At 39.7% G+C, this 20,321-nt stretch overlaps 1 protein-coding gene across 1 annotated transcript in view; it reads left to right on the top strand.

Moving 5' to 3' along the window:
* The window catches only part of LOC147230072 (uncharacterized), a 49,799-nt gene that overhangs the window by 23,658 nt on the left and 5,820 nt on the right, over positions 1 to 20,321 (top strand). Inside the window, exons 3-14 of the mRNA XM_086154384.1 lie at positions 9,121 to 9,180; positions 11,416 to 11,709; positions 12,857 to 13,201; positions 13,298 to 13,609; positions 13,727 to 14,114; positions 14,911 to 14,920; positions 15,007 to 15,165; positions 17,004 to 17,055; positions 17,435 to 17,746; positions 17,855 to 18,151; positions 19,257 to 19,568; positions 19,677 to 19,973. Of these exons, the coding sequence (XP_086010510.1) occupies positions 9,121 to 9,180; positions 11,416 to 11,709; positions 12,857 to 13,201; positions 13,298 to 13,609; positions 13,727 to 14,114; positions 14,911 to 14,920; positions 15,007 to 15,165; positions 17,004 to 17,055; positions 17,435 to 17,746; positions 17,855 to 18,151; positions 19,257 to 19,568; positions 19,677 to 19,973 (2,838 nt within the window). The remainder of the gene's footprint in view (positions 1 to 9,120; positions 9,181 to 11,415; positions 11,710 to 12,856; positions 13,202 to 13,297; positions 13,610 to 13,726; positions 14,115 to 14,910; positions 14,921 to 15,006; positions 15,166 to 17,003; positions 17,056 to 17,434; positions 17,747 to 17,854; positions 18,152 to 19,256; positions 19,569 to 19,676; positions 19,974 to 20,321) is intronic.

The raw sequence follows: 20,321 nt of genomic DNA, 5'->3' as shown, positions 1-20,321 counted from the left end.
GCTGTTCATTCAAAGCCAAATCTATCCTGGACATCCCCAATGTTTTTAGGGCGATTTGACTTTGAATGCGAGCGGCCGACCGCTCATGTTTGATGGTCAGAAGTTGAGAAAAGAATGCAGGAAAAGCAGAAAAGGCGCTTTCTTACTGGACATCCACACAGCAGCCTTTTTAAACATTATTTATTGATCTTATTGATAAGTGAGTGACAGGAACCATGAGGAAAGTGTTGATTCAGAATTTGATCCTTAAATCCAGTGTTTGACTGGTCTTTCCATGAGTTATTGTTGAAGAAGATGATCTCTCATGGATCTGAAGTGTCCACTGCAGCATGGATCTTCATGAAAGCAGTGGAGATAATGATTCAATACATGAAATCATCCAATTATTATATACATGTGCGAGTTTTGGCTCCTTTGTTTATAGTCAGCATGTTTTGTTTGTATGCAAAGTGTCCCTCCTTACTGGCCGATATAAACATGGGGCGTCTTGAAAAAGTCAGGAGAAGAGAAGTTCCCCTCAGGACCTCTTCAGTAGCACCATGTTGTCTGTATCTCTGCTGCTGCTGCTGCTGCTGCTGACTGCTGGATCCTGTGAGTATCACTGAGGCAGAGACACTGACAGTACCATCACGGCACACTGACTCTTATTCCTTCTACATTCAACATGGTTTCCTCCACAGGTGTCAAGGGTGAACAGTTGACACAGCCAGCCTCTGTGACTGTGCAGCCTGGTCGACCTCTGACCATCACCTGTCAGCTCTCCTATTCTGTTACAGGCCAGTGGATAGCTTGGATCAGACAACCTGCAGGGAAAGGACTGGAGTGGATTGTCAGTGGTGCTCGTGGGCTCACCACATTCTCGAAAGATTCTTTGAAGAACCAGTTCAATATTGAATTCGATTCTTCCAGAAACATTGTGACTTTAAAAGGACAGAACCTGCAGCCTGCAGACAGTGCAGTGTATTACTGTGCCAGTGACCCACAATAACACAAACCACCTGCAGAGCTGAACAAAAACCCCTCTTGTAACATCTTAATCCACCAGAGGAGGAGCTCTCAGACCAAACCTGAGTCCAATTTCACCCTTTACTTGAAGTAGAAACGTTCGAAAATCCTTTAACTTCCCGAACCGTCCCAAATTTTGATTCTCAGACGATAAGGTCCGATATTCCTCTCTTCGTCCAGCAGTTGTGAAATTCATATCACACACAGAGATCCTGTACAAACACTTATCCTTTGCTAACTGCTTTCTCTGTATTTACTCCTGCACTTCTTCATTCTACACACACACACACACACACACACACACACACACACACACACACACACACACACACACACACACACATATATATATGTATATCCTGGAAAAGTTTGTTTGAAACATTTTACCAATAGAGGTCAGTGAAACATAGCTTTTCTTCAAATCAAATATTAACATATATATGATATCACATCTTTGATCGCATGGTTTACACAGAGATCAGCCCTTTATGTTCAATTTTGATTTTTTTTTTTTCAATTTTGTGCAAACACAGTGTGTTATACAATCAAAAGCAATGATCCAAAATGGAGAAAGTCCAAAGAATACGTGTCTGGCATTGATTTAAAAAAAATGATTTATTTAAAGCTGGATTATTTAGAAATGATTAAAGAATAGATATCAGTATTTTGAAGTAGAGAAACACTTTCATCATTCCTCACATCCTGAACGTTTATCGAACATGTATTTTATCAGTTTTTTGCAATTTGCTATTTTTTGGGGGAGCATTTTCTGCAACTGAATTCCAAACAGATAGAACACGTTGGAATAGAATAGATATTTCCACTTTATATTACAAGTAAGTGTTACATTTGAATGAAAAAAACATTTAAGGATAAAGAAAAAAAAGAGAAAAAAAAGCACTTTTAATAATTCCTTTAATAGAAATGGACTCTTTTAAAAATCAGACATTTTAAAAAGTCAGAGTCAAATCAGACAAATGTAATAGTCGCCTTGAAAATGGATGTTTCACATACAGAGAGACAGATTTTTCTTTTTCTATTAAAAATGATGACGATGGCATGAATTGACATTCATTATAGATAATTTAAAGTTCTATAATCCAAAATAAGAAACCCAGTAGGAACTGTTGCTGGTGTCAGAAGGGGAGTTTGGAAAAATGTCATTTATAAAACAAGGAAATTGAAAAAAAAAAAACAGCTCAATAATTTCAAAGTTCAGAGAAATAGATTAACTATATAACACTGGTGTATATTCTTGTCTCCGAAAACAACAATGTTTTCTATATCCGTGTGAGGGATGGGAGGTTTTTGAAAGGGCAAATGACACTGTGATACAATGGGGTGGCACAGTGACACACACCGCTGCAAAAACCTCACATATCTATCTATCTATCTATCTATCTATCTATCTATCTATCTATGCAGATCCATCCATTTAAAGTGTACACAGGAGTTTGATGGCTCAAAAGCATGTAAGTGTAGCATTGAATCCCATTTATTCCCACATGCACTGCAGCATTTGTGCACGGATGTCACATAAGACATAACAACCAAATGACATCGAACATGAAGTTCATGCAGAAAATTCCTTTTTTTTTGTATTTTATTGAATTTCAAGATTCAGGATTCAGTGTTTAAGGTCATATATCCATCTCCACTGTATGGCTGAAAGTCTTGACTCATCTCTCCAAATAATGGGAATCAGGTGTTCCAATCACGTCCACGTTCACAGGTGTGTGAAATCAAACATTTTTAAAAACATTTGTGAAAGAACGCGTCGCTCTCAGTGAATTCCAGCGTGGAGCTGTGATGGGATGTGCAACAAATCCTGTCGCTCCTAAATATTCCACCGTGATATAAGAACAAGAGGTCGCCGAATTTCTGCTCATAGTAAGATGAAATAACATTCACATCTTTTTAATTTTGTCATTGCTACTGTCACTTTTTTTTCGTTTATTTTTATCCTTGTATCTTTCCTCACTTTGTGGGGGATGGGAACAGCTTGTAGTCTGGATTTTTCTTTTTTTTTTTTTTTAATTTTTTGGTCAACATTTCTGACTTATGACATTAATGGCAGCTATGGAACAAAAAGCATGATTTTATTGGATAATGGGAAAAATCTGTTTTTGTGAGAAATAGTAAGGTGAAATGACATAAATCAAAACAATGACAAATAATCCCTGGATGTCATTTGGTTGTTCGTGTCAGAGTCAAGTGTCATCTTGTTATTAAAAAAAAAATTAATTTAATTTTTTAAATTTAACAGTGTGTAATTTACACAGTGTGTAATTTAATTTAAGTTTTTAATTTTTTTTTTCCTCTCCGTTCAAAACGGAGAGGAAAAAGGATGAAATGTAGATACAATATTTATCAGTATGAATTCCTGAGCTGAAATTCCAAAGCTTAAACTTTATTAGAGCTCAAAGAAGCAACATGTGAAAATCTGACTTCATGTCTGCAATAATAGATATTAAAGGGTTGCGTTTTTTTTTTCCCTCCAAATTTGATTTTTTTTTGACATCTAATGTAAAAACATACTCCGCAATAATTTACCAAAGCTATTTTTTTCCCTTTTTTTTTGTCCTTTTTGGTATAAAATGAAAGGAGCGGATGTCTGTACCTGGAAACATTTTTACCTTCATCCGTTCCAAATTTCACTTTTGTCATCCAGCGAAAATAAAACATATGTAAATAAGTTTTAAAGAGGAAGAAAAAAACAAACGATTTGCAGAAGAACGATGAGCCACGATGGAGTTTTTGTAGGAGACTTTGTCACTGTGACTGGGTGGCTGGGTGGCACAGTGATACAGAGCAACAGAAAAACCTCCTTCCTTTCGCCTTTACCAAATATTAAGGATTCGGCGATCGTTTAATCATTTAGAATTTTTTTTTTCGTTTTTTTTTTTTTTTCCAATCTTAATTACGTTATACTTTAGACATGTTGCTTGTATTTTATTGATACCATAATGCAACAATTTGAACAGATAGTGTGTGTGTGTGTGTGTGTGTGTGTGTGTGTGTGTGTGTGTGTGTGTGTGTGTGTGTGTGTGTGTGTGTGTGTGTGTGTGTGTGTGTGTGTGTGTGTGTGTGTGTGTGTACATACACACATATATATACACGTGTGTGTGTGTATATATAGTGTGTGTGTGATTATATCTTGTGTGTGATTATATCTTTATATGTTATAAATATATCTATGTGTGTGTATATATTAATGAGTGTGTGAATATGTGTGTGTTATAGACTTCTTCTGTTGTAATATACAATCTCAATATATTCACTGAATATTTTTGATTTTATTTTTCTTTAAATTACACCTCAAAAGAAACTTAGGATTTTTAATCAAATAAACTCTCTCCCTTTGTAAATATAATATTAGATAAGATGTGTAACCTGAAGATGGCATGGGTTTATTCAAACATTTTGACCTCCAGTGTTAAAGCTGTTAAATAATTTGACAAATGCATGTTTTTTAAAACCTATTCAACATGCCAAAAGTGAAACCCTGATACTGAAACTCTAGCCAGGTCATTATTAACATCCTTTTAGATCAACATTTGAGTAACAGACAGGAAACACTCTTCACCACAGCAGGTGCTTCCTTGTCCTCTATCTGAACAAGAATTTTAGCCTGGAAGTCCAAGGCTGATAAACAGAGCAAAAGAAGCCGCACTGAGAGTGGTGTGTGTGTGTGTTTTTTTTTTTTTTTAATTAAAAAAAAAAAAATCAGGTAGAGTTTATGTTCTGACACACTAAAAAATCTTATAAAGTCAACATCAAAATCTCACAAGAAGTATTTGATACACTGCTGAAGCATTTCCAACTTACAAAGCATATAGAGGTTTAATTTTTATCATGGGTTTTCTACAGCTGTGAGTGGAATCTGAAACAAAAATCCAAAAAAAACACAATTTTGCTTTTTATTGCATGACATGTATTTGATGCATCAGAAAAAAAAAAAAAAAATTTGGTCGAGAAACCCTTGTTGGCAATAATGGAGATTAGAGGTTTCCTGTTGTTCTTGAGCAGGTTTGCACCCGATGCAGCAGGGATTCTGGCCCACTCCTCCTTGCAGATCTTCTCCAGATCCTTCAGGTTACGGGGCAGTCGCTGGGCAGTTTGGACTTTCAGCAAGATTTTCTTTGGGGTTCAGGTCTGGAGACTGGCTAGGCCACTCCAGGAAGCTTGAGATGCCTCTTACGGAGCTACTCCTTAGTTGCCTTGGCTGTATTTCCCGGCCATCTTTAAGGCTCCTACTGAGGGAAGGAGGTTGTTGGCCAAGATCTTGCGATACATGGCCCCATCCATCCTCCCCTTAATACAGTGCAAAAAGGCATACGGTGCAGAAAAGCATTCCCAAAGAACGCCGTTCCCACCTCCACGCTTCATGGTTCGGATGGTGTTCTTGGAGTCCAAAAAGCTCTATTTTTGTCTCCTCAGACCACATGACCTTCTTCCATTCCTCCTCTGGATCATCCAGATGGTCACTGGCAAACCTCAGACGGGCCTGGACATGTGCTGGCTCAAGCAGGGGGACCTTACTTAGTAGTTGTTACTAATGTTTTTCTTTGAGACTCTAGCCCTCTTCAGGTCATGGACCAGGTCCAGCCATGTAGTTCTGGGCTGTTCCTTCACCTTCCTCACGATCACTGATGCCTTGCGAGGTGAGCTCTTCCATGGAGCCCCAGACCGAAGCACATTGACCATCATCTTGAACTTCTTTCACTTTCTAATGCGCCAGCAGTAGTTGCCTTCTCACCAAACTGCTTGCCTTTTGTCCTGTAGCCCATCACAACCTTGTGCAGGTCTACAATTTTATCCTTCTACAGCTCTCTGGTCTTGGCCGTTCTGAGTGTGAGCTAATAGGTCTGTGAGAGCTGCAATTCTTACTGGTCGGTGGGTGATCGTGCAATAAAATGCAAATTATTTACTGGATTTTTGTTGATTCGGGCACTCAGTTAAAGTACATATGATTTTAAAATTACAGACTTCTATATGCTTTTCAAGTGAGAAAAGCTGAATTATTAGCAGTGCATCAAATAGCTCATTTTCTCCAGTGACTTTTCTTTCTGGCTTTTTTTTTGTTCCCCCCAGAGCTAGCTTGTGGTAGCTGATGTGTGAAATGGCACGGCAGTGAGGCGGAGGTGGAAACAGCTGTGGTTCTGGCTAGCTATTTTAAGGTAAACATAAACTTTTGAGGAAAGTTCATCCGACACTAATGATGAAGATCTGGTGAATATTCGATTGTCAAGGGTCCAAGAAGTTGGCATTTGCTTGTGTACCTAAACAAAACAAACGTAGCCTGTTGGGGATGTGTCCCTTGTTGGGGATGAGCTGCACCAATTACTTTAAATTACCATTTTGGTGGTAATATTGATAGAAAACCTGGCATCTGCTTGTGTACCAAAAAAAAAAAAAAAAAAAAACGTAGCCTGTTGAAGATGTGTCCCTTATTGGGGATGAGCCGCACAAATTAAATAACCATTTTGGTGGTAATATCGATATAGATCTTGGCAATGTTTGGTTGTCATGCGTCCAAAAACTTCTGTCATCTGAATCTGCTTGCTTATCTAAGAAGAGCAATGTAGCCTGTCTGAGTGCCGTCCCTTGTTGTTGCCGTCCCCACAATTTGTCCAGTCAAACTTGGTAGCGTCATGGGAATGACTGAGACGGACCTGATCAAGCTACCTCCATTTGCGGTCTTCTTTCATTCGAGACTTGGCAAGTTATTTTTGAGTCCGGTATTTGACTTTGTCTGGAGTGTTTACCTTCACTGCAATATTGTTCTCTGCTTATTGGAGACTTGGCAAGTTTTGTTTTTGGGACATGGTGACAGTTTTTTGGACGGACCACACATGCTCCTTACCTTTGCGGCCCTTATGTGGGCACTTTCGCGCATATGAGGACTCACCGGCACGCAGACAACTTGTTTCGTGTGGCGACTGCAGAACTGTGCAGACAAGGGTTTCGTAAAGTTCCTTGCGTTAATGGGTACCTTCAATGGCAAAAAGGTGCTGTCATGGAAAGCGGAGCATTTGTTATGTTCTAGCCTCAATTGGGCCAGTACAACATGTTGCGCAGCGAGGGGATGATGGCCACTGCCCTGATCAAGCCGCATCCCTTAATACGTCGTTGTCAGGGGTTACATTTCACTTGGTGGCGGCTTAAGCCTTATGAAATGTCCTTTTTAGTACCGTATTTTCACGACTATAAGGCGCACATAAAGGTCTTAGATTTTCTTCAAAATGTGCGGCGCGCCCTATAGTGCAGTGCGCCCTGTGTTGTTGTTGTAAGGCGGACATAGTAGAGAACACCATGAGAACTTTAAAGGGGGAAGTGTGGGTGTTGATTGTATATAAAAGAACGGGTATGTGTGTTATGCAGAACATCGTTATTTTAACAACCCTGAAAACCTCGCCGACAAACACATCCAGCCCAGCCACGTCGCTAACCTGGATGAGGTGCCGCTCTCTTTCGACGTCCTGGTGAGTCACTGTGGAGAAGAAGGGGACCAGCACGATGGCGATACGCACAACGAGGTACGAAAAGTCTTCTTGGAGATCACGGTTTCACTAAGAGTGGAAGGCAGCGAATGGATTGCAGACTCTCGGGCTAACGTGTCTGCCGCCACTGTGGTTCCAGCTTCAGCAAAAGCCGGCATCATTTCCGAGGAGCCCCGCAGCACGGAAAGTGACTGACAGTAAAGAAAGTGAACCCGGCATGTTTGACGGAGATGTAGCGCAGCTGTACAGATCAGAAACAGAGGATGAGGACTTCCATGGGTTTGATTGATGGCGATTACCGGTTAAAAAATGTGAATACCAAACTCCGTTTTGCTCCCGCTCGGTTTTTAAATACACACACTTGTATGCTTGTGTGGTGTTGTTGTAAGGCGGACGTAGTAGAGGCCACCAGGAGAACATTTAAGGGGGAATTGTGGGCGTGGATTGTAAATAAAACCCGCGCCTTATAATCAGGCGCGCCTTATGTGTGCATTAAATACAATAATGGCACCCATAACTGAGACTGCGCCTTATGGTCGTGAAAATACGGTACTTCATGGCCAGGTGGTAATGGTGCCCACCGCCTCTTGTATGGAGTTCTGTCTCGTCGTATGTAGAGGGGAGGCGGTTTGTTTTGGATTTTGCCTTGTACGTTTGTCCTTGCTATTATTTGTCTGCTGCTTTCATTGGAGACTTGGCGAGTTATTTTTGAGTCCCGTATTCGATTTTTGTCCGGAGTGTTCGCCCTTGCTGCATAGTTGTCCTCTGTTCATATCTGAGACTTAGCAAGTTTTGTTTTTGGGATCCAGTGACCGTATGAGCTGGGTTTCTGGTAATAAAACCTTTGACAGGAATCTCTACTTTGCATTTTCTGCCTGATCCACCATCACCAAGCCGTATCCTCTCGCCCATCCCGTCACAAATACCAATTCCATGGTTTCGTTGCCTCTCCAAGCTGGGACCTGACAAAGGTCACCATTTTTCTCCGACTGTTCTGGGGTACAATAAGAAAATAGGCCAAGTTCTTGTTAAAATCTTCTTGTCTTGGCTACTGGACTTGAATTTCTTCACTTGAATACATTTCACCCCTCATCCAGGAGGCTTCTTCACTTCAAACGACCTATGAGGAGTTTCCAAATATAACTGCTAGAAGATGGGTGGAACATCTTCAAGTGAAGAAATTCAAGTCCAGTTGCCAAGACAAGAAGATTTATACAAAAATTCACCGTGACCTAGAAGCCTAAGCTTTCTGTTACAGTGAACAGAAAATGACTATTTTCCACTTTGGGTGAACTCCCTTGTCAGAGGAAGACGTAAACTCCAAAACTGGTGCGACTCTTTATTTGCTTCACATCTAGAATATCAAAACTTTGAGTTATAGAACCGAGGGGGAAAAAAAAAAAAAGCATAGTTCAAGATGTGAACTATAAACTCTCCTTGAGTTCAACAAATTGTTCCAAATAGCCGTTAGGGGGGAAAAGGGAAGTCATGGTTTTATGAGCCAAAGTTACATGTGAGGAAATAAATATCTCTAGGGACGTGGTTGATAAGCCAGGCTTTGGGAAATGCTTCTCCAGACAACTTGGAATTTGTATTAGAAAGCGATTACAGACGATCATTGTGGATTACTTTGACTACTGGGGTCAAGGAACCACCGTCACTGTAACTTCAGGTAAGTTACTCATCTACTCGTATTTGTTGTTTTCATCCATTATCTCAAAAAAAAAATCGGATTTTAACTGTTGTTGTTGTTACCCTGAGGTAGGTTCATCCATGTTTTCCTTTTTTTTTTTTTTTTTTTTTTTGGTCCGTAATCCGATTTATTTTCATCCTTTTGAGAAATTTGTGAGATTTTTACGGTCACCGAGAGGATCCAAAAAAAACCCCTCAATCCAAAACGCGCAAAAACGTAAAATCGCGCCGTCGCTAAAAGGTAAACTGTCAAAGTACCTTGCAAAGCAAGTTTTGGAAAGACCTGTTGAGCAGTTTGCCACACCGTGTATTACTATGGCGCGTTTGACTACTGGGGAAAAGGCACTACCGTCACAGTCACCTCAGGTATGTCCTTTTACTTTTCGCAATTATGGCATCATTATATTTGCGACAAAGCGTTTGCTTTGTCGAATATATTCTACTGCATGACAGGTTGAACGTAAAGCGTAAAAGTACCGCCGTTTCTTCGGGACAGTTTAGGATAGTATCGTCCAGAGTTTTTGTCTAACGGGGGAAATCATGGTATGACTGTGATTACTGGTCTTTTGACTACTGGGGAAAAGGCACCGCAGTCACCGTAACATCAGGTAAGACTGGTCCAAATTCTAATTTTATGCTGTTAATTAACAAGAAATTGCACGAACTTTAGTTTAGGAAATGTTGCCGGACTTTTTCTGGCCGCAGGGAAGTACTTTCTTTACGAAATTCTCGAACTACTAGACAACAGGCGCCACAGTTTTGTAAAGAACAAACCTTGTATTCTCCCAGCGCTTGAGTTCACGGTATATTTCAGAACATAGCGGAGTTTATTAAACGGAAAGGCAGATCGGAGAAGTAAGTTGCCACTTTTTGGAGCGGCAGTAAAGTATTTTCTTTACCGTGTTCTTATGGTTTTGACTACTGGGGAAAAGGCACCACAGTAACCGTCACCTCAGGTAAGATTGGACAAAATTCGAGCTTCACGCTGTTATTTAACATGCGATTTCTTTAAATGTATCTTAGATAGTGGGGTTTATCTTATAATGTGGGTCATTGACTACCAGACTTTTTAAAGCAGCAGTAAAGTACATTCATTACTGTGTTACGATGCTTTTGACTACTGGGGAACAGGCACCACAGTAACAGTCACCTCAGGTAAGATTGGACAAAATTCGAACTTCATGCTGTTATTTAACATGGGATTTCATTAAATGTATCTCGTAAGAAAGCGGGGTTTATCTTGAACAACTGCAGCTCATAGATAGACTTTTTAAAGCAGCGTTAAAGTACATTCATTACTGTGTGATCGCTTTGACTACTGGGGAAAAGGCACCGCAGTAACAGTCACATCAGGTAAAACTGGTTGAAATCTTCATTATATTTAATTTAAGTTTCCCTTTGAAATGTTTTATTAGGTGTAAACTTGATATAATCTCCCGGCGAGCACCATTCGTGAAATTTCCCTAAATATATTTCAGGACATAGTGGGGTTTAGTACGCTGGGGTTTTTTTTTTAGCAGCAGTAAAGTACATTCATTACTGTGTTATGGTGAATTTGACTACTGGGGAAAAGGCACCGCAGTAACAGTCACATCAGGTAAGAATTCCGGCTATTCTCTTTACCGATCGTTAAATTAAATGTAAAATAATAGCAAATATTATTTATGACTACAGGACACGCCGAGGGATATTTAAGTTAAGTTCTTTACCTATAAAAAATCTACTCTTATGTCGTACCTCTTTTTCCCGATGATAGAATTAAAAGTAGAATTAATATTTTGGTTTTTATTCTCCTTGAAAAAATTGATTCGCTGGAATCTTTTAATTTGGTCTTTAAAAAGTGCGAAGAATTATTGCGATTTTTAATGAAACCCCGGGTTATTTCTTTGTCTAACTGCCATCCGTGTACATTTCTTAAGTTTTATTTTAATAAAACCAGTCTGCGGTTTTTCGGTACCTCCTATTATGTTTTTTTTTTTTTAATCGAAGTTTCTGCTGAGTTTTGCACACTTAACTTAAACTAGATTTAAGAATTATTCTTCCTGAATGTGTTCGGCAAATCAATATCCTATTAATCGTCATTATTTATCTCCGTGCTCGAAACGCAACAAGCAAAACTCGGTAAAATCGCACTCCGTCGTGAAAACCGCTTTTTACTTTTTTTTTTTTGCACGCCGGTGTTTTCAAACCGCCGTTAACGCTCGTCCTCTTGCAGACACGCCGGCCCCTCCAGTTGTGTTTCCTCTGCGGCCATGTTCCTCCGGCACGGGGTCAAAGGTCACCATCGGCTGCATGGCCACCGGCTTCACTCCCTCGGCGCTGACGTTCTCCTGGAGCAAAGGAAGCACGGCCCTGACCGACTTCGTTCAGTATCCCGCAAAACTCGACGGCAGCGTTTATACCGGAATCACTCACATCCAAGTGGATAAAGCGGCGTGGGACGCCAAAGAAAACTTCACCTGCACCGCCACGCATTCGGAAGGAAGTGTTGCAAAATTAGTCACTCCAGGTAAGACTCATCTTGTTGCTAATTTACTGATATTTTTTTTGATATTTGTTTGCATGGATCTTTTTCTTTCTTTGAACAGGGCATTTTGGAAATTAATGACTGCATGATATATTAATATTCTGAGATGTGAAATACTTAAACACTATTACAATATGAATGCATTATATGTTTATGTCCTATATATATAGAGATGTATTTATGACTATTCACGTCAGAGAATGCTAAAAAACAAAATTGAAATAAAAATCATGAGACAAAAGTCCACAAGAAAAAAAATTCACAAACTTTTACAGTCTATTTTTCTTTTTTTTTTGTATATTAATGTATTGTGATATACATGGAATTTCCATTCTTCAGTTATCAATAATAATAAATTATAATAGTAGTTTTTCCAATTACGATAATGATGATGATCAGGAAAAAACAGTAACTATTATAAAGTATCAACTCTGCAAAGTCATCTTTTCAAGTTAAACAAACTGCAACCTATTCAGATACTTACTAATATTGTGCGCTTGCAAGAAATACAAATTCAAAATTTGTTTAACCAGATTTGCAAATCGTGAAATTGAAATTTTTTTTTTTTTTGAAGTCAGTTTTCTTTATCAGTGCAATTGTGACGGAAATGTTTTTTTTTTTTTTTTTTAAACTACTTTTTATGTGGCACGCGGGTCGTACCACAATATCCTAAATCTGGCTAAAAGGTAGAATTTCTCGAGTTTGTGACGTCAATGAATTTCCTTTCTTCTTCTCTAGAAGTAAGAAACACGAATTTCAAGGAAATGTAACCCAATGCTATATTTAATCCGGACGGCGAGGAGAAAATGAAAAGGCTGACGCTTACCGACATTAACATCAAATCAGTTTGCGGCTTGATTAACCTTCTTTCATCCTTCTCTGCAGAATATTTGCACTTCTTCCTCTGATTTACTTAAAATCCTGTGATTCCTATTACGTTTGACGTGCCTCCGCTTGCATGTATATGCAGAAGTAAGCATGAAAATAGGAGCCATTTTGACATTTTCTGCATACTTGAGTACCAAGCATGAGGATACCCCATAAATAGATGAACATTGTGACAAGCTTCTGCATATATTTGTATTATTCCTAGCTTCCGCATCCATATTTTTCTGTATATCTTTTTCAGAATTCAGTTCTTCGGGACCAGATCTTACAGTGCTATCTTCCTATAACGAGCAGAGCGAGATTTCCTTCCTTTCCTGCTTTGCCAAAGGGTTTTCACCAAAGCGGCACTCGTTTAAATGGCTTCACAACGGAAAAGAAGTCGTCCTAGACAAGCAGGATGTTTTGCTTGGGGCGAATAAGCGCGGGGATGGAAAATTGGTGTTCAACGCCGCCAGTTTCCTCAATGTTAGTGCCACCGGCTTGTCCCCGGATGACAAACTCGCATGCCAGTTTCACGGACAGAGCGAAAGCGGTCCGAAAACTTGGGATATAAACGTACCGATCAAACCCTCAACTGTTTCACCGCGTGAGTATATTGAGTTTTTTTTTTTTGTTTGTTTTTTTGGTTTGGAATAATACACTTGAATTTTACTTAACGCATGTTCATGAATTGGCCCGGCAGAGGTTTGTATCGACCCGGACGTGCAAATAACCATCATACCGCCCAAGTCGGAAGACCTGTTTTTAAACAAAAAAGGAAGCGTCGTGTGCGAAGTCAAAGTAAACAGGCCCCCTCTGGAAAACATCACCTGGGAGGACGACCGAGGGAACGTCATGGCCGCGTACCAAAGGCGTCCGAACGGCCAGAAAGGCACGTTCAGCCTCTCGCTCGATATCACGTACGAAGAATGGCACAACGGATTGGAACGCGTCTGCGTCATCGACCATCCCAACCTCTACGACGGCATGAAGAAAACATATTCCCGCAAGTTGGGTAAGAAAACCGCCGTCTGTTTTCCGGGAAACGTCCCCCCCTGTGTTTGTCTTTTTTTTTTTTTTTTTTTTTTTTTGTTTGGGTTCCTCGTCTCTAATCGGCATCTTGTTCTTGCAGTAAACCCAGAACAGCGTCCTTACGTTTACATGCTACCGCCTCTAGAAAATTCTAGAAAGAACTTGGTCACCCTGACTTGCTATGTGAAAGACTTCTACCCCGAGGAAATACTGGTGTCTTGGCTCATCGACGACGAGCCGGCAGATTCCACTTACGTTTCGAACACCACGAGCGCCATAGAAAAAAACGGATTCTATTCCGTCTATAGCTACCTGTCGATCAGCTACGAGCATTGGGAAAAGCAAGACCTGATGTACAGTTGTGTCGTTTATCACGAAACTTTAAACGATACGGTCAAAACCATCTCCAGGTCCATTGGCTCCAGATCAGTGAAACAAACCAACATAGTCAACCTCGACTTGCTCATCCCCGACACGTGCAAGTCCCGGTAGATGTTGTTTGGCGTCCCTGTTCGTTTCAATGTTTACTGTTTTGTGATATGACTATGTGTGTGTGTCTTTTTAATGCAGAATCAAAATAAAAAAAAAAAAAAAGGAAAGAAACGCTTCGTTGATGTATCTCACTTGTAGATTTGTTTTCCAAGCCTTGTGCTTCATGGTCTGTGTGTGTCGTGCATTTACTACTAAATCTCTGCAGTCTGATGACAATTTAGTCATCCTTAATTCTCATAAGATGCATTTGTGTGACTTGTCTTTGTGTGCGTGTGTGTGTGTGTGTGTGTGTGTGTGTTTTTCCCTCTACTGGGTTTTGCACCCACGGCAATTGATGTCAAATCTTGTAAAAGCCAGACTGGAGTCTTTCAACGGCAACTCAGGGGTCGAAGAAAATCATATTTTAAGCCGTTAGGTAACTTTATCACCTGGGGTGGAGAAAATACCCGCCTCACAAATTATCACAATTTTTTTTTTTTTTTTTCATTTTTTATTGGTTGAGTGCAACATAAAGCAACTTAAACATAACAAAATAATGAAAAAAATAAAAAAATCAGTTTATCCAGACAAATTCCAAACCCATCCGTTGAGTATTTATTTACAAACACTTGCGCATAGAAGGTATTTTTTTTTCTCAGGGTTCACCTGCAGTGTTATAGGTTTAATGCTCTTTGAATATTAAATCACAACATTCATTACAAAAAAGTTTTAAATTAAAGTCAAATCTCATTTATTGTGAACATTTTTCACATCTATATTTGTCATTGACCAACTGAAGGCTCTTTTTATTAGATTTGCCGACGTGTGATCTGGAAAAAGACCTGATAACGTTGAAATTTTTAATTTTTTTTAAAAAATTTTTTAAAAAGCCTTTGGTATTAACTGAAGCATTACTGTCCAGATGACGTGAACGTCGACAACCCCGTCGACAACAACTTCTCGTGTGACACTTCGATGGAGGTCGATCACATGGGAAACACGGCTCTCACCTTCATCTTCCTCTTCCTCATCACTCTGCTGTTCAGCGTCGGAACCACCGTTTTCAAGGTACTGAACATCGTCTCCGTGGAAACCGTCCCTGATGACGGCTTCGGCAGAAAATGTTGAAATTGAAAAAAAAAAAAAAAATCTGATTATTTATATCTTTATGAAATAATTCTATATATTTATCAAACATATGTTATTTTTCATGTTATTATTGGCGTCATTGGCATTGAATTGGTTTGATTTTCATGAATTAATCCATGCATTGGTTTTTAAGATAATATATATTAATCCCCACATGGTGTCCAAAGATATGAATGTAAATAGAGACAATAAGATTGCTATATGCAACTAATAATTTATAGAATTATTTAATTTATCTTGAATCAGTGTCTCAGGATCGTGCACTTGTTCATTTTCCCGCAAAACAAATTGTTTTCATGAAATGAATCAGGGTTTTAATTCAGCTCCGCAAATTACTTATTTTTACAAAAAGGAAACAATTGAATTATTTGTTAACTGATGAAACTCTCAGGATAAATAAAATAAACGATTTATACCCTCATCGCCTGGTCAAGTTAAATCTTTTTTTTGATATTCTAACTGAAATACGAGCAGTTTGGTTCGCTATTATGAATGTTTCCATCTCAATGTATCCAGATTCATCATCTATAAATAAACAAATTATTTCGGTCAAGTCAAATCACCTTGCTGTGATCCATTACAAGTTTTTTTTTTTGATAATTTAATTCCGATAAAAAATGTTATTAAAGCATGTCAAATAAAATGGTCACTGCAAATTTTTAATATCTTAATTATTATAATACCTCAAATATGATTCCAGATTAAACCAACAATCAAATACCAACGATTATTCGAAAATAACACAGCTATTGTATTTGTCATTGTTATGCTCACTTAGATATCACCTCGAATATTAATAAAATGATTAATTCCGAATTCATTAAATATTTCAAAATGGTTTGACAACATTATTTGTAACTATATCTGGCTGCTATTAATGTTTATTCAATGATAAGGCTAAAAAGGCCTGTTAATTTAAACTAAACAGAAAAGTGGAAGAGAAAAGTTTATTATCATTATTGCTGTTAATAAATAAAATAAAATTATTGTTCACATCGACATACTTTAATTGGATACCTATAATAATATTTTCATTAAAGATACAATGATTACTTCCTTGCTGTCAGAAATATTATTTGAATTTAGTGCAGGCGAAATGAAAGATCCAAGAAACTGAATGTTGCAATTAAAATACAAAATGTGATACTGAAAAATGTGCATGTAGCATGTGGTCGGAAAATATAAACATATATTTATTATTTTTATTTTTTTTTCCAGGTCAAATGAAACATGGAGAGCTCTTGGTGAAGAAATGACTTTATATGTGTGTTAATTCCTGTCCGTGATAATATCTTTGTAAGTAAGCATCTGTCTGTCACTATATATAATAATTCCAAATAAACATATGCAAATAAGATAATGTAATAAGATAATGTGTCTGTTCCTTCTCTATTTCAACAAAGTAGTTTCATCATTCGTCATCCAACACCTGGAATCATCATTGCGTGTTGAAATGCAAATTTTCTTTTTTCATCCGTGTGAAATAAGTTCTCTGTTAAGGTCCAGCAAAATCATTTTCACATCTTGTGAGATATTTAAATATATTTCTTTTACTGTTAAAACCGCCGGCAGCACCTGCAGTTTGTTGACGCACCGTCGATTTTTGCTTGGTTTCACTTCTGCTTTTTTTATTTATTTTTTTATTTTTTTTTATTTTTGTCCTTTTTTTTTTTTTTTTTTTTTTTTTTCGCCCGCCGCTCTCGCCGCTCGCCACGACGACCTTCTCCGCTGTAACGTTTCGCATAACACACTCTCAGCCTTGTCATATCTCCAGCTGGTTCACTTATAATTACGTTGGCAATGCGAAAGGTACGTAACACCTTATAATGAAATAAGGAAAGTTTTCATTGCACCTGATAAAATGTTAATTAAGCACAGCAATCCTGTTGATTGCAAAACAAACCATCCCTAAAAACTATTAGTAGAGCTTTTAAGAACAGAGATTTGTTAAAAGATAATGGATATTGATGAATTCAGACATCAGCCAATAGCTTTCCCCGCAACTTCAATGTAAATTATGTGTTTTAAACAATGATGAGAAACTTTTAAGGGTCCGCTGATGTTCTTAAACTCTGGTTAGTTTCTCGGAAATGCTTATCAATCACCAGTAATCTCGATGAATCCATCATTCCGGTCATTTTTATAAATGCGATCGATTGAAAATGCAATTTTTTTTTTTGCTCCTCAGACCTGCGGATTTCGTCTCCAAATATGACCTTGCAGCCGGTCTGGGACGGGAAAATCGGAGCCTCTCCGGTCAAGCTGATCTGCGTCTTGAGCGGCAGCTTTTTGCCTGAAAGTCAGAGCCTCACCTGGAAAAAGGACGACCAAGACGCAGACTTCAAGCCGATCCAAAGAAAGCTGCGGAGCGTCGAGGCGACTCGGAGAACTTACAGTCTCAGCAGTGAGATCGAGCCAAATGCAAAAGACTGGACGGGCGGTTCGGTTTTCTCATGCAGTTACTCTCACAATTTGATCAAAACTATACGTGTTTGTGACAGTAAGTATAAATGGCTGCTCACTCTCAGTTCAAGACTGATTTCCGGTATAAACCACCGACAAATGATTGATATTTAAGGGTATAAACTGCTGTTTTTTATTTTTTCAGCACTCCCCAGCTTGCCTCCTCTGCTGCACGTGGAGCTTCCATCCCTTGACGCTGTAACGACGACAAATTCTGAAGTGAAAGCGACGTGTTTGGTACAAACTATATTCGATGCTGCCGTTAGTTGGCTAATAGATGACGAGCTCCAGTCCGCTGACCGACAGACCGATGAGAGAAACGCAACTCACGTCAGCAGCAGTCTGATCATTCCCATCAACCGCTGGAAAGTCATCGAGCTTCTCAAATGCAAAGCCAAACATCCGTGCTTCTCGGACACCGAGGAAACGGTCCGAGTCTCAGGTGAGAGCGCGGGGGGGACGGTCAAAGTGTTTGGAGCGCTTTGAAAGCGATGGAAAAGGCTGTAGTGAACAATTTTTTCCAGAAAAAACAGGAACATAGGGGAACTTATAAGAGCAGAGGTAGGAGCACGCAGGTAGACTACATCTTGTATAGACGAGGTAACCTGAAAGAGATCAGTGACTGCAAAGTAGTTGTAGGTTAGAGTGTAGCCAGACAGCATAGGATGGTGCTTTGTAGGATGACTCTGGTGACAGGGAAGGGCAGGAGTATGTACAGAGAAAGTAGTTGGCAAATAAGAAGTGGGATACTGTGAGGACTGAAGAGAACAGGGAGATACAACGCAAGGTGAAGATAGAGACAGCAAAGGCAAAACAAAGGGCGCACAATGACTTGTATGCTCCATTTGACAGTAAGGAGGGTGAATCTATACAGGTTGGCGAAACAGATAAGATGGAAAGGATGTACAACAGGTCCGGGGGATTAAGGACAGAAAGGGAAATGCATTGACTGATGCTAGAAGAGTGATGGGGAGTTGGAAAGAGTACTTTGTAGAGCTGATGAATGGGGAAAATGAAAGAGAGGCAAGGGTAGAAGAGGTGACTATTGTAGACCACAAAGTAGCACAGATTAGTAAAAGTGAAGTGAGGAAGGCATTGAAGAGTGGAAAGGCAGTTGGTCCTGATGATATACCTGTGGAGGTGTGGAAGTGTCCAGAGGAGGCAGCGGTAGAGTTTCTGATTAGATTATTCAACAGGATATTAGAGAGTGAGAAAATGCCTGAAGAATGGAGACAAAGTGTGATGGTGCCTATTTTTAAGAATAACGGGGATGTGCAGAATTAAGGCAACTATTGAGGGATAAAGTTGATGAGCCATACAATAAAGTTATAGGAAAGAGTAGTGGACGGTAGACTGAGGGCAGAAGTCAGCATTTGTGAACAACAGTATGGCTTCATGCCTAGAATGAGTACTACAAATGCAGTATTTGCTTTGAGAATGCTAATAGAGAAGTACATGGGTGGTCCCCTTGGTCTTGGAGATATTGAGTAAGAGGTGGTTCCGGCTTTTCCAACTGACCAATTGAAAATGCAATTTTTGCTCCTCAGACCTGCGGACTTTGTCTCCAAAAATGACTTTGCAGCCGGTCTGGGACGGGAAAATCGGAGCCTCTCCGGTCAAGCTGATCTGCGTCTTGAGGGGCAGCTTTTTTCCTGAAAGTCAGAGCCTCACCTGGAAAAAGGACGACCAAGTCGCAGACTTCAAGCCGATCCAAAGAAAGCTGCGGAGCGTCGAGGCGACTCGGAGAACTTACAGTCTCAGCAGTGAGATCGAGCCAAATGCAAAAGACTGGACGGGCGGTTCGGTTTTCTCATGCAGTTACTCTCACAATTTGATCAAAACTATACGTGTTTGTGACAGTAAGTATAAATGGCTGCTCACTCTCAGTTCAAGACTGATTTCCGGTATAAACCACCGACAAATGATTGATATTTAAGGGTGTAAACTGCTGTTTTTTATTTTTTCAGCACTCCCCAGCTTGCCTCCTCTGCTGCACGTGGAGCTTCCATCCCTTGACGCTGTAACGACGACAAATTCTGAAGTGAAAGCGACGTGTTTGGTACAAACTATATTCGATGCTGCCGTTAGTTGGCTAATAGATGACGAGCTCCAGTCCGCTGACCGACAGACCGATGACAGAAACGCAACTCACGTCAGCAGCAGTCTGATCATTCCCATCAACCGCTGGAAAGTCATCGAGCTTCTCAAATGCAAAGCCAAACATCCGTGCTTCTCGGACACCGAGGAAACGGTCCGAGTCTCAGGTGAGAGCGCGGGGGGGACGGTCAAAGTGTTTGGAGCGCTTTGAAAGTGATGGAAAAGGCTGTAGTGAACAATTTTTTCCAGAAAAAACAGGAGCATAGGGGAACTTATAAGAGCGGAGGTAGGAGCACGCAGGTAGACTACATCTTGTATAGAAGAGGTAACCTGAAAGAGATCAGTGACTGCAAAGTAGTTGTAGGTTAGAGTGTAGCCAGACAGCATAGGATGGTGCTTTGTAGGATGACTCTGGTGACAAGGAAGGGCAGGAGTATATACAGAGAAAGCAGCTGGCAAATAAGAAGTGGGACACTGAGAGGACTGAAGAGAACAGACAGGAGTACAGGGAGATA

The sequence above is a fragment of the Fistularia commersonii genome, chromosome 10, assembly GCF_037954325.1.
Source record: "Fistularia commersonii isolate RoL2024-O1a breed Wild chromosome 10, RoL_Fcom_v1.0, whole genome shotgun sequence".
NCBI lineage: Eukaryota > Metazoa > Chordata > Actinopteri > Syngnathiformes > Fistulariidae > Fistularia > Fistularia commersonii.
Note: the sequence above shows the minus strand (reverse complement) of the source record. Positions and strands in the feature narration are given on the sequence as shown.